The sequence below is a fragment of the Gadus chalcogrammus genome, chromosome 1, assembly GCF_026213295.1.
Source record: "Gadus chalcogrammus isolate NIFS_2021 chromosome 1, NIFS_Gcha_1.0, whole genome shotgun sequence".
In the NCBI taxonomy this organism is placed as follows: domain Eukaryota; kingdom Metazoa; phylum Chordata; class Actinopteri; order Gadiformes; family Gadidae; genus Gadus; species Gadus chalcogrammus.
This window is the reverse complement of record NC_079412.1, coordinates 14,642,500-14,657,351: the sequence shown is the minus strand read 5'-3', so window position 1 is coordinate 14,657,351 and position 14,852 is coordinate 14,642,500. Positions and strand designations below refer to the sequence as shown.

General features: G+C 43.2%; 1 protein-coding gene across 10 annotated transcripts in view; it reads left to right on the top strand.

Annotated features, from left to right (window-relative positions):
* hspg2 (heparan sulfate proteoglycan 2) overlaps nt 1-5,902 on the top strand; it is a 99,953-nt gene extending 94,051 nt beyond the window's left edge. For 7 of the 10 annotated variants that reach the window (XM_056591094.1, XM_056591108.1, XM_056591127.1 and 4 more), the window contains 6 exons: nt 104-179; nt 295-373; nt 1,303-1,373; nt 1,472-1,555; nt 1,764-1,867; nt 2,787-5,902. In XM_056591094.1, coding sequence (XP_056447069.1) covers nt 104-179; nt 295-373; nt 1,303-1,373; nt 1,472-1,555; nt 1,764-1,867; nt 2,787-2,959 — 587 coding nt within the window. In that variant the 3' untranslated portion in view covers nt 2,960-5,902. The remainder of the gene's footprint in view (nt 1-103; nt 180-294; nt 374-1,302; nt 1,374-1,471; nt 1,556-1,763; nt 1,868-2,786) is intronic. The other 3 variants (XM_056591144.1, XM_056591149.1, XM_056591118.1) reach the window with 2 other exon arrangements.
* The last annotated feature ends 8,950 nt before the right edge of the window (nt 5,903-14,852 follow it).

The following is a 14,852-nucleotide window of genomic DNA, read 5'->3' as shown; positions in this document are numbered from 1 at the left end:
GCACACTGCTCCAAGCACACAAGCACATTCAAGAGCAAAATGTTACATTGGAAAAAATGCAAGGATTCAAACTATTCCAAATGTTCCCTTTTCTTCTCTTTAGACTCGCCCTATCAGTATGCAGCACATTTCAACAACGATGGCTACATTCCCCTTCCCAAACTCATCTTCCCCCGAAGGTAAACAAAGAGGACCTTCGTGAACCAGTGCCTGTGATTAAAAGCTGTGTGTGAATACATTGGAGTTTGCCCGAGACACTTGACAAGAGAGTTCTCCTGGTGGTTTGTCTTGCAGCGCCCAGGACACGCCCGAGACCATTGAGCTGGAGGTCCTCACAACCTCCTCGGAGGGCCTGGTGCTCTGGCAGGGGGTGGTAGGTCTCTCACCCACTTCAGCCCTGACCCCTAGAGACTGAGGCGTATACCTGGCCCCTTGGTCCTTTCATACAGACCACTAATCTCACCCGAATGTACCAAATGCCTGCTCTCTGTACCTACCCACCTAACTCTTTGCATTTCCTCTCTTTCTCGACATATCTCACAACAATTGCTTTCTTATCACCTTTCTTATCTTCTTATCTTCCTTTGTAAAGAAAAAAAACACTGTTAACACACCACATTTTCACAACATGTATGCACAGTTCCTGACTGTATAATGTACATTTAACATTGGCATTTTCTTCTGAATGGCTGTAACAAGAAAAACAATAGCATGACATGAATAAATGTAATGCTTTATCATTGTTAATCATTTGTTAACAAAGTAATTTATGGCTGTGTTTGACCCCACTACTGCATGTTGCCTGCGTCAGCCGTGCTATGCTAACTCACCCCATCCATTTCCTCAGGAGACCAATGGCACACGCCATTTGCGCAAGGTGCATGCTAACAAAAAGGTATCAACTCAAACACAAAGGAAATACACCAGTTGGAATCAGTTGAAAAGCAGGCCAAACACTGGTTGTCAACTTTTTTGAAAAAATCCAATAGTTTGAAGTTCAAATATTTGGTTATTTGTATACAATTCTATTCAAATTGACCTGTCAGAATCCGGCTTTATTGGCCAAGTATGCTTACTTATACAAGGAACTTGACTATGGCTTTCAGTGCAGTTTTTCCAGGGACAAAGTTAAATGTTCATAAGGGCGATGGCCTTCAAACAATGTCAATGAGGTGTTTTTTGTTTCAAGATAGTGTATTTAGCAATTAAAAAAAGTTTTTAGTTTGATGACAGTTACACCTTCTCTCATCTTCTTGGAAGCCAATCGATTCCATTTTGTTTGATAAACAAATTCTGTTACAGGAAATGGGCGATAGGGGAAAGGGCAAGGACTTTATCAGCCTGGGGCTGCAGAACGGACACCTTGTTTTCAGGTAATGTGTGTTTATAGACAAAGGTCTGTTTATTCCCTCTTGTTGTAAGCATTACAGCTCGTATTACAGAGGACTGATGATGTGTGCATTGAATCCAGTTACCAGCTGGGCAGTGGAGAGGCGGAGATTAAATCGTGGGAGCCAATCAATGACGGCCAATGGCACAAGGTCACCGCGGTCAGGTACGGTACAGCTAGACGCTACCTATATGTTTGTCTGTGCATTTCTATAAACATCTTTTGTGATTTATACATATATATTTAAAATCACTTAAAGGTTTTATTTTTGTTATATATCCTGCTAAACAACAAAACGTATAAGGTAAATATATTTGATGCTATAAATGTTTTTTCTTTGTCAACATGCAATACTTTTTTTCCCCCCTTGCAGAACTGGAAAAGAGGGCTACATCCAGATAGACGGGGGAGACATGAGACACGGACAGTCCAAGGGCAAAAGCCTCATGGTCAACACCAAAGGCAGAATATACCTGGGTGAGAGCATGTAGTGACATCATCATTAGGACATTGATCTGGGGGACAGCACAAAGTGCCATTATCATGAGGACATTTAACTTGGGGGGGGGGGGGGTAATGACATCACCATAAGGACATTTACCTTGGGAGAGAGCACGTAGTGACATCATCATGAGGACATGTACCTGGGGGAGGACTTAATGACATCATCGTGAGGACATTTACCTTGGGGGAGGATGTAATGACATCATCATGAGGACATGTACCTGGGTGAGAGGATTAGGTGTCAGGTCTTTTATTTTACCGTTCTCTTAGCTCAGCTTCAGTGATCAGACTCTTGCCCTCCCTATCGGCTTACGATTATGCTGCAAGCTCTCTCGTTTACACTACCTGACCTTTGGTTTGGAGTTCTGATATGAACCTCTTGCATGGGTGTTTTATTATTTTTTAGGGATGCCCATTGGCTAATTAGTTTTTGTGCTCATTGCAGTTTCCAGATTTGTGCCTTTATCTTACTCACTGGCAAACTGTACTATTGGTTAGTGTACGCCCAGGCCAACAGTGAGGGCCAAAGTCTGATCAGTGAGTCAGTGAGAAAGAAGGCAAGGGAACTGTAAACAAAATGACATGATATCAAAAATGAAGAAGACCAGGTTAAACCGATCACACAAATAGTTTTTTTGAAACTTAAATGTTTTACTTTTGAGATAAAACTTTATTTTTTTGCGTCAGTGATTGTTATTCCCTCTCAAATTCTTTCTCAAATTTTGTTTGAGAATTAAAAAGTTTGATTATATTGTCACAAATCTGATTCCACAGAAAGATTCTAATGACTATGATAAATAATATGATCTTCTGATGTTGCGATGAGCCAACCAAACTGATCTGTGCATGTGTGTATGTGCATGTGTGTGTGGGTGTGTGTGTGGCCCTCCAGGGGGCGCTCCGGACATGGTGGGGATGACGGGCGGGAAGTTCTCCGGCGGTATGCGGGGCTGCGTGCGCAGCGTGTCGCTGATGAGCGCGTGGCCTGGGGCTCAGCCGGCGCATGCCATCGACCTGCAGGCGCACGCCAAGCACGGCGTCAACGTGCAACCCTGCTCCTCATAGACAGCAGTACACACACACAGACACACACACACACACACACACACACACACACATACACACACACACACAACCAGAGACTATAGAGTGATGGAGTCACACTCCTCCCCACACTCCCGGACACACACACAACCGCAAACGCAGAGAAAGAACGAAGATGGATAAAGAGAGAGGAGGAGAGATAGAGGAAGAGAGAGGGAGCGACTCATATAGAACCTGTTACACACTCGGTGCTGCGCTGCTACCAAAAACACACACACACACACATAAACACACTCACACAAAGAAAAGCAAGGATTCTTCTCTCTGTCTGCGTTAAAACCAAAAAACTAAAAAAAGAGATAACATTTCAATCGTATTAACAAGTCTTCCCTTCCTCTGTGTTGTATTCTCGATGAAGGACTATTAACACAGGAGAACCAGAACAGTTGACATATTCCCGGTAGTAGCTTAAGACCAGCAGAGTCAAGAGTCAAAGTGCATTAGATCCTCAACGAAGGCTCAGATCCTATGGAGGTGGAGATGTTTTTACAGCACTGAATTTTTTTATTTATATACATATGAATATGTATTATATATTTGTGTGGGGGGCGGGGGGAAACGTGCAAACTAACCACAACCGCTTTTCTTATTTCCTGGAGTGTCCAGGTCTCTTTTTCTTCGGTTTTCTTTATAGGTCTTAGTGTGATTAAGATCGAAAGAAATGTTCAGATCTTTAGGCCTAACCGTCTTGACGTTTCTCTGTGCTACCGTAGTTTGGGAGGTGAGCACATTTAACTGTCTTCTAGAGACTGTTGGGAGAGGGGGCCGTGGTCACAGCCACAGGCTTTCATTAGACGCAACTCAGGTTAACAGGTGGAATACAACATGCAGGACTGCATGGAGCAAGGGGATTCAGGAACGGAACAGTGCGTTTTTGATGTATTTCCGAATCACCAGACACTCACTTTTACTGGTATCTTATGTTGGGTCTTGCTCTTCCCATCGACAGAAATGGGGAAACTTTGGTGCTATACCCCCTCACAGCCACAGTTGTCTTTTGGTGTAAAGTTTCAGTTGTGTCACAGTGGCTTAGCGTTGGGAGTTTGCAAACGGTAACAATGAGATATTACTTATTCATGTCGGTCCCTGATGGAGTAGAAAACCAATTTTTTATCTATACATTCTAGAATGTGTGATTGTTTGTCTCTGTGAGTTTATCTATGAATGGCATATTTGCGTGTGTGTTTGTGTGTCAGAGTGCGTGTGCGTGTTTGTGTTTGCATGTGTAATTTTTCTTATATCGAAACAGAAAGTCTATGGCAAAAATGCCTCAACTTGTTGCCAAACGTTAACCTTAATGTTTCTAGCTGCTACAGGACCAGTGCTAGATCCACCTTGTAGCCATTCAACAATGTCTTCAACAACAGTTGAGGCCGTGTGTGTGTGTGTGTGTGTGTGTGTGTGTGTGTGTGTGTGTGTGTGTGTGTGTGTGTGTGTGTGTGTGTGTGTGTGTGTGTGTGTGTGTGTGTGTGTGTGTGCATAGGTGCGTACGTGTGTTTGGCCTCCCTCTCCCCATAGAACGCCATGCTCACTCGCCCCCTTCTTGATCATATGAATAGATATTCATCACCGCATGTTCACCGCAGGCTTCACAGACCATGTCACCTTTTTTTGTACGCTTAAAATGTTTCATATTCAAAAGAAATAGCACTATAATTTTACTCACAGTTGCTTCATAATTTATTGTTTCTTTCATATATATATTTTTTTTCCTATTTTCAATTTTTTTTTGCTTTGCTTGATACCACTTTTTGAAGCAATACCTTTACTGCTGTTCTTTTTGGTTATCGTTTTTTGCCTCCCACATCCCCCAACCCCATTTTTATTTTCATGTTTCCCGGAAAAACTTTTGTTAAAACCTTTCTCCGCCTGTAGTCCCTGTACTCTCTCAGCCATTATACATGACCTCTGTTGAGCCCACACCTGTAGTCCCTGTACTCTCTCAGCCATTATACATGACCTCTGTTGAGCCCACACTTCGCTCCAGGATTCCATTATCCTGAACAACAGCTGGCCTCAATTCAGAATCAGTCTGAGCATTATGTTGCATACAAGGAAGCAGCCATATTATTTGGGGGGGGGGAAATGTGCTGTAGGTGAAGTTAAAGAGGGCAAGAGGTTTCCCCCAAAGAACGACTACTTTGGGGGTGTTGGGTGTATGAATTCACAACTGGAGGTCCATATGAACTGTAAATTGGCTTGCCCCACCATATCCATTAACTACGTCAAGGCAATGATTTGAAAGAACAAATATTCATGAACTGTTTCTGATTGGAACATTTTCCATAATGTGGTCATTATTTCTTTCATTTTTAATTTTTTCTCTAGTTCATGTTTAACTCCAGATGACAGGCCAAAATGTGGAAGTAATGTATCATGGAGATCAGTGATGGGAATTGTACAAGTTGAAATAGTGTCTTACCAACAATTTCTTTACAAGTGTTTAAACTACCCCCTTTTTTTTTTTTTTTTTGGTGTTTCTTAATTAAAAACAAAATTCATGTGCTAATTATTATCTCCTGTCTTTTTTCCTTTCACCGTTTCAGGATTCTGTTTTCATTTCCTCACGTTTGAAAGTGATCCTTTGTGGTGTTGGAATGAGTCCTGCATTGTAGCCCCAGCCTACCCCAGGCAGTCCTGGGGGAAAGCAGTACTCATTGTTATTGACTCAGACAATCTCTTTTGTGTCCCAAGTTCTACTCTTGCATCCCAAGAATCTCAGGTTTCACTTAATTGTGCATATCTCGAGTAACGCAAAGGTAACCCACTACAGCACTATATTTTATTAATCGTACACACTCCCTCCATTGTGCCAAACTTGACATTTGGATGATCAATTGCTTTGTGCAATTCCAGAACTACTTTCTTATTTCTCAAATCCTGCCTTTGTTTATTCAATTCACCAAATACATGATGATGATATGGATTATTTGCTTGAGGCTTTTTGATTAACTGTTATCATTAAACATGTTGGTACAGCCACTGCTTATGTCAATGACAATATGGTCATCACATATTATTGATTGAAGTGAATTTGACTTAATATATTAGGTCTAGCTATTACCACCCAAACTGAAATATACAGTGCAACAATAAGAATACAGGCATTGTTAATATATTATATTTTATAGACAAAGGATCATGTGCTCTGAAATCTATTCAGTTGACAGCGTTTCCAACAAGGCCAGAGGGAGCAGGTGGAGTATGACCAGAAATACCACTCCACAGACCAATCCCTAAGCCCTTGACACACCAATCCGACTGCCGAGCGATTGTCAGAAGAAAAGGCAGTCGGATCGATCAGTCGGCTCCCGTCTCCCCGACTCGGTCCATAAAGTGCGAAGAACAAATCTGACCGACTACCGACTTGAGCGTATGTTCTGCGCTGCATGAGACGTAATGTCTCTATAACAGCAGGCTGTGATTTTGGCTAAAAAACGAAAAGCAGTACTACCAAGACTACAAGACCTCCATGGACGGGACCATAACCAGTGGAGATGTACAGGTGGGAGATATCACAGGTAGTGACCCAGAGCTCAAGAAGGCCCAGGTTCATGGTACTTAAAGGCCTCCACACACCGGCGCCGCAGCGTCGCGTTAAAAAGTCTGCCCCCATTATTCCGGGTGTACTAGCACACACCGGCGCCGACTAGCCGCGCGGCAGCGTTCCGCGCCGCGCCGCCCAACTACTCTTCGAGACAGTGTTCTATTCCCGAGCGTCGCCGCCCCTGAAAAAGCGCTTTGTAAAAGCTGGTTTGTACATCCCGGGTCCCGTAGGCACCTCCATATCTACCCCTCACCACTAGATGTCGCCCTCTTTCGTTTGTGATAAACAATTACGAGAATGGACGATGAGAGACTGGTCGTCGAGGTGGAAAAATATGTCGAATTGTATGACCAAAGTTCCCGTCATTACAAAGACAACTCCAAAAAGGTCATTGCCTGGCGAGCCATAGCTCTGGAGATTGGATCTTCAGGTGAGAAATCAACAATGGTGGACTAAGTACCCAAACCATTAACCATAATGGGAAATAGACGAAATCAAGTCACATATAATCACACCATGTAGGTAGAAACCAGATTACTTGTAATATATATTTTTTTATTTAAGGCAAGGCAACTTCATTCATATAGCACTTTTAATACATGAAGCAGACTCAAAGTGCTTCACATAGAAACATTCTCATACAATAAAATAGATAAGTAAAAGGAAACACAGGCAAAGCTCAAAAATGCATTGTCATGTATTAACTGTCTCTCTGGTGTCAGATCATGTATTAACTGTCTCTCTGGATTTAGGGAGTGTCTCGAGCACTCAAATAAAATACACTGGCTACTGAATCCAGCACAGCAATAACATCACTGTATTTATCCCGAGGGATAAAAAAAAAGTATATATGCAAAAGAGTATACCAGAGAGGGATAATAACTAGAATATAGGTCATCATATAGGCTGCACCATATGGTTCTGCCATTGCACACTTAGTGGCGAATTGAAATATTGGCGTGCCTCTCAGGATCTGCACGGAGCTCCTGGACCAGATTGTGGCATACCCCCTGTTCTTGTCTCCGTTCATTGATGGGGTGCACCCAAACCCTTCGTCTTCTCCTTGCTCCTTGCAGGAGAAGAACGGCAGCCCCCCTCTTTCTGGCAACAGTTATTTGTTCTGTTGAAATAAAAAAAACTCAATAAAATGTAAAAGAGCTTGCTCAATTAAAATGGATAACTACTGGCTGCATAAATGTAAATGTGTGGCTATGTTAAGGATAGATAGATGGATAGATAGATAGATAGATAGATAGATAGATAGATAGATAGATAGATAGATAGATAGATAGATAGATAGATAGATAGATAGATAGATAGATAGATAGATAGATAGATACTGTATTGGTCCCAATGGGGATCAATAAAGCCATCCAGGAGCTCAATACAATAAATACACACAATAACAATTGGCCTTAAAAGGTGACTGCACTATATACTAAAAAGGCTTAATAGAAGGTCCTGCAGTTATTGAGATTGTTGATGCAGTAGATGAATAATTGCAAAATATAAAATAAATAAGAAATGACAGTAAATAAAACGATAAAGTGCCCTACAAACTAAGTTGATCTGATGCTTGAAAACATACTTTCACTGCGCAGATTAGCCTACGTTTTTCCAATTATTCAGCCAAAAAGATGGAAAATAAATAAACTAGGCTACAATAGGCTACTCACCCATTGCGTTTCGTGTCTTTGCTGCGGTTGATTGACAGGTGACTTCCTGATTTTATACTGCAGCGCGGCCGTCGCGACGCCTCCTGTTGGTGGTAGGGGCGTGCTTTTGACGCGCGTAAAATGCGCGCCGCGCCGCTGCGGCGCCGGTGTGTGGAGGCCTTAAGTCCATTAATGGTCTGCGTGGTCTGAGTCGCAAGGCAAAGCTCTCGATCTACCGGTCGATCTTCGTTCCTATCCTCACCTATGGTCATGAGGGCTGGGTGATGACCGAAAGGACGAGATCGCGGATACAAGCGGCCGAGATGAGTTTTCTCAGAAGGGTGGCTGGCGTCTCCCTTAGGGATAGGGTGAGAAGCTCAGCCATCCGTGAGGAACTCGGATTAGAGCCGCTGCTCCTTTACTTAGAAAGGAGTCAGCTGAGGTGGTTCGGGCATCTGGTAAGGATGCCCACTGGGCGCCTTCCTTGGGAGGTGTTTCAGGCACGTCCAGTGGGGAGGAGACCTCGGGGAAGACCCAGGACTAGGTGGAGAGATTATATCTCAACACTGGCCTGGGAACGCCTCGGGATCCCCCCGTCAGAGCTGGTCAATGTGGCCCGGGAAAGGGAAGTCTGGGGCCCCCTGCTTGAGCTGCTCCCCCCGCGACCCGACCCCGGATAAGCGGATGACGATGAGGATGAGGATGAGGGTGGTCTGAGTCTTCAGGCTCCTTAATGGAAATGCAATTGCAGCTTTCATTTTGGATTATAATTGTTACACTTTTTGTTGCACAGGTCTGAATATTGATTGTTTCTAATGGTTGACACGATTTGTCTGTCACCATTCAACCAGGTAGGCTTAAGCAAATCTGGGGTTCACATGTTGTTGGGAAAATAAACGTTAATTAACCACTATTCGAAGACATGTTTTATGTAGAATGTCAATACGTATTTGCCATCAGGCAGAGATAAATATATCTAAGATGGTGGTCTGAATATTGATAGATGCAGTTGCTAATGGTCGACACGATTTGGGTGTCACTCACCATTTAAACCAGAATAAAGGGGACAAGTTGGAGACCTAGTCCTGTATTGTGGTTTCGTCCTGCCCACGCCGTAGACATCCACACAAGTCGGTGGACAAACACAACCGGTTACACAAAGAGAGCACTGACTTGCCCTCATTCAGATGCCAAGATTCAAGTACCATGGCATAGCTTTATTCACATGTAAACTATGTTGAAATAGGGTGAAGGTGACACGCATTGCAAATGAGACATTATTGCTGAGTAGTTAATGGTGAAGGAGATCATGGCATGTGCTCACCATGTCCCCCATAATGTAATGTTTATGTGGGTTCTGTATGAAATATTTCATGTGAAAGGAGGACCAGAGGACTTTGCTTTGTTGAAATGGGATGAAGGTGACATTCTTGCATAAAAGTTAAAGAATAAAATAAATGAAAAAAGCATAATTAGAAATCTCAAGGATCCAGTCCAGAGTCGTAGTGTGTGTGTGTGTGTCTGTCAGGTTGTGCTCTTCAAAAAAAAAGAAAAGGTTCTGGACAGAGTTCTCCACGCAAGACACGAGATGTGGTGGCACCATTCTAAACTTTTGATCTATGCCTTTGCAGGCCACTGCAATGATGTCCTCTGGTGGCCTCTCTTTTTTACATTTACATTTAGGGCATTTAGCAGACACTTCCAAAAGTGACTTACAATAAGTACATTTGTCATAAGAAGTGCATCAATATATCGCTGTCGGTACAGAAAGGATGTTCATAGAACCAAGTGCAAGTACAACAATCGCTAGGCTAACCAATTCCCCGTGTTACAGCAATGACGGCAGCTACTGCAGTTGCTACACAGTTAAGTACTATAATACAATACAATACAACACAATACAATACAGCGTACAATGGTGGCCAGAAGGGGGAGGGTGGCTATGCAGTGTCGAGGTGGACTCTGAACAGGTGAGTCTTGAGTCTTGAGTCTCTTCTGCAGACATCCTTTCAAGCTCAGCCCCTATCGTCCCCATTGAGGTCTTGGCCACACCATCATTCTGATGTGATCTGCTGCGCTTAGCAGGAGGCCTTTATGAAATGCAATGGACGTCGTGCTGTATGTCTCAATGTCACAGTTGATGTATTCGTCGATGGGCAATGGCTGATCTGAAGCCTCCTCAGTCTCTTCCTGGCTGTGGCCATTGACACTTGCATCGACACTGGGGCCTGTAGTGGTGTCAGTATAGGGTTCCTAAAAAATAACGAGTGGAATCAGAGCATTCATAGAAACACTGTCACATTTTTGTCAGTCAGGCAAATTAAACTTCTAAATTCTTAAGAATAAGTGTAAAGTCTATAGCAAACACTACTTTGTCTTCATTCAGATAACAAATGAGTATGATTTAACGGGATAATAACATAATATTAATTAGTGTTATATAATTTATATATATATATATCAATATAAATAATATAACTTGAATTAATATTATTATAAAAATGACCATATGTAATCAGTAGAAAAAGTCAAAATGATAGTGATTTTTATTCGGAAAACTCCAGCACCTTCCTATACTTCCTACACCTCTCCAATATGGCTGCAATGTGGACGTAAAGGAGCAACGTGCGTCCATCCAGCGTCTGTCTGTGATCCAGTACACTAGCTATGGCGCCCTCTAGTGGTAGTCCGCGTCAGCAGGCTAGTGGCTGGGAGGGCTACATGATCGCACCCATGATCGTACCGGTCCAGGATGGCTGTATTGCACTCACTATTCTGCCACTGATGTATTTAGGGAGTCTGGGAGAGCAGAAATACACCTGAAAACAAAATAATTTACTTGTTCTGAATTGAAGAATATACACATATGCGGTTCAGGTAGCCTACGTTTTGGGATTAGGTGACGTTTTTTAATCGAAATTGATAATCGGTGAAGAATTAAATAATCGTTTTCGTCAGCCAGGCAAGATGGTGGTGGGATGTTACTGTTGCAGGTGCGTGCTGCGGTTGCAATTGGTGTAGAACCGGTTCAGAAGAACAATGGGAGCCCTTAGATATATCTCACCGCGTGGGAAAGTCGGTTCCTGGGAAAAATATTATTTTAAGAAGTTATTGACTCACGTAACCCATTTTCTATAGAAATTGTCTTGCTCACCGAAAATAGAATGTGTACACATCACTTGTTTAAGCTTGCCAGCTACATAGTTGCACTACTGCCCACTTTTTAAGGCGGGTTCGAGATTGGCTCAAAACCTTTATAAAAATACTTTCATACATTTATTTCATTTTTCTTTTATTAATGCGGCGCAAAAATAGTATGCTGTCTTCAGGAACTGCATAGCATGGCGGAAGAATGATGATTCATTTTCAATAAATGGTCATATTTTTTGTGGCTGTTTGTTTATTTTGTGTTGTTTCACGCTATAATGCAATCATGAGATTTTTGTTATACTCCGCCATTTTGAGATGCCTCCAGGGAGTTGTAGTCATATCAAGTCGGTGCCAGTTTGTATTATTGTAATGCTGCTCCACTAATCTAATCCACATCCTCTCCTTATTTTAAATTGCAGAGGCGGTTACGAGGTTGGACCCAACTATCACACACTATCATCTGGACGTTGCCGTAGGCGAAAAAGGATGACTTTAGAGACGCAATCACTAACCTGAAGCAAACATTTTTTTGTCTGGTAGGCCTACTGCAAATCAGGTGAAGAGTGTAGTAAATAGGCTAAAAGAAAAAGAAAAGAAGAAGGCTATGTTCTGTTGAATAAATGGGGTTCTTTATTCAGACACAAAAACCTCAAATAAAACATTGAAACTTTGACATTTTCTCCTGACATAATTCATGAAAATATGCTGAAATTTATTTTCATCATTGTTGTTCAAGGTTCCTCTTTACGTTGGTTTTCTGTCTTCATTGATATCCAGAGGTTCAGATAATGCTCTAATGAACACGTGGAACATCAGGGGAGCTACGCCAGGCTGCTCTTCATAGACTTCAGCTCTGCTTTCAATACCATCATACAAACAGACTTCTCACCAAACTAATGGACTTGGGTCTTTCACAACCCATCTGTTATTGGATTAAAGACTTTCTGACAGAGCGCTCCCAGAGAGTTAGAGTAGGTGCCCATCTTTCCTCTGCACTTGCATCAGCACCGGCTCCCCACAGGGCTGCGTGCTGAGCCCCCTACTCTACACTCTCTACACCAATGACTGCATCCCCAGCCACCCCAGCAATACCATCATTAAGTTTGCGGATGATACAACAGTGGTGGGGCTCATCTCAGGTGGGGATGAGACTGCATATAGAATAGGATAGAAAGCTTTATTGTCATTATAAAAGTACAACGAAATGCAATGAGCAGCTCCTTAAAAGTGCACACATAGTTATCGAATATATAATATAGAATAATATACAAAAGCAAAATATAATAAAAATAAATAAATATAATAAAAATAAATAAAAAGGTAAATACAAAGTAAAACTTAAATACACAGTAAAGACCACAAACAGACACACATCAGTACAGATCTGAGTTCAGTATGGTGACAGCTTTGGGAAAGAAGCTGTTCCTGTCTATTTGTTCTGGCATATATGGACCTGAAGCGCCTGCCAGAGGGCAACAGGTTGAAGAGATGGTAGCCGGGGTGGTTGGTGTCCTTCAGGATGCCTCTGGCCCTGCTGAGACAGCGGGAGCCCTAGATGGTGCTTAAGGAAGGCAGAGGGCAGCCAATGATTTTTTGCGTGACGTTTGCCACCCTCTGCAGTCTCTTCCTGTCGGCCTCCGTGCAGCTGGAGTGCCACACTGACATAGCGTAGGTCAGCAGGCTCTCGATGGTGGAACGGTAGATTGTCACCAGCAGCTGTGTGTTTAGATGCTCCCTCCTGAGCACCCTCAGAAAGTGTAACCTCTGCTGGGCCTTCTTGACCAGCGCTGAGGTGTTGACCAACAAGGAGAGATCAGCAGAGATGTGGACTCCGAGGAATTTGAAGGACTGCACTCGCTCCACACCTTCACCGTTGATGTACAGGGGGGCAGGGGCGGCTCTGTTCCGTCGGAAGTCCAGGATGAGTTCCTTGGTCTTGGTGATGATCAGTGCCAGGTTGTTAGAAACACAACACTCACCAAGTTTCAGGACCTCATCTCTGTAGGCCTACTCGTTTCCCCCTGTTATAAGGCCCACCACCGTTGTGTCATCAGCGAATTTGACAATGATGTTCTCTGGGTGGGTGGGACTGCAGTCGGATGTGTAGAGTAAGAGTAGTGGGCTCAGCACACAGCCCTGGGGAGACCCAGTGCTGAGAGTGCGGGAGGAGGAGAGGTGAGGACCCAGTTTCACCTGCTGGGGTCGGTTGACCAGAAAGTCTTTTATCCAGGAGCAGGTGGGTGGTGGGAGCCCCAGGTTGATTAACTTGGGGATCAGAATGTCTGGTATTATTGTGTTAAAAGCTGAGCTGAAGTCAATGAAGAGCATCCTGATGTAGCTCCCCTCTTTCTCTAGGTGACAGCGCTGAGGGGAGAGCGATGGCTATTGTGTCGTCGGTGGATCTGTTAGTCCGGTATTCAAACTGGTGTGTGTCCAGGGTGGGGGGGAGACAGGCTTTGATGTGTCTCAAAACCAGTTTCTCAAAGCACTTGGTGATGACTGGGGTGAGTGCTACGGGGCGGAAGTCATTGAGGCTGGTAGTGGGTGACTTTTTAGGGATTGGGATGATTGTGGCAGATTTCAAGCAGGATGGGAAAAAAGACTTGTTCCAGAGACAGGTTGAAAATGTCAGTGAGGAGGAGGTCCAAAGACTGTCTACATGGTGTGCGGAGAACAACCTCATCCTCAACACCTCAAAGACCAAAGAGCTGATCATTGATTAAAGGAGGAATCAACCGGACATTCAGCCCATCTATATGAACGGGGAGAGAGTCTCGGACTTCAGGTTCCTGGGCATACACATTCAGGAGGACCTGACCTGGACAATGAACACCAAGGCGCTTATGAAAAAGGCCCAACAGAGACTGTATTTCCTAAGGATCCTCAGGAAGAACAATCTTCAGGAGAAAAGGCTGATGACCTTCTATCGCTGCACCATTGAGACTGTCCTAAGCTAAGGCATCTCGCTGTGGTTTGCCAGTTGCACTGCAGCTGAGAGGAAAGCGCTCCAGAGGGTCATAAAAACGGCACAAAAAGTCATTGGATGTCCTCTTCTCTCTCTTGAGGATTTCTACAATAGACACTGCCTCAGGAGAGCTCATAGCATCCTGAGAGACTCATCCCACCCAGGCCATAACCTGTTTGAACTGTTGCCCTCTGGGAGGCGCTACAGGGCAATCAGATCAAAAACCAATAGGCTACCCCAGAGCTGTTATTTGTCTAAATAAGGTAGAATTATAAATTATTGCATTATCAACCAATCTGACCTTTAAAATTGGCTGACATTTTAAAATATATATATTTGTTTGAGTTCTTTTACATTATATATATATTTTTTTAAATAACCCTTTTATCATTTAGTTTTTGTTTTAAACAGCACTTATTTTGAGAGCCTCTACCCCAATTTCGTTGCACTTTGTGCAATGACAATAGAGAGATTCTGATTCTGATTCTGACTAATAGATTATTTGGACGGTCATACTTTGCGAGAGAAAGTAATTGG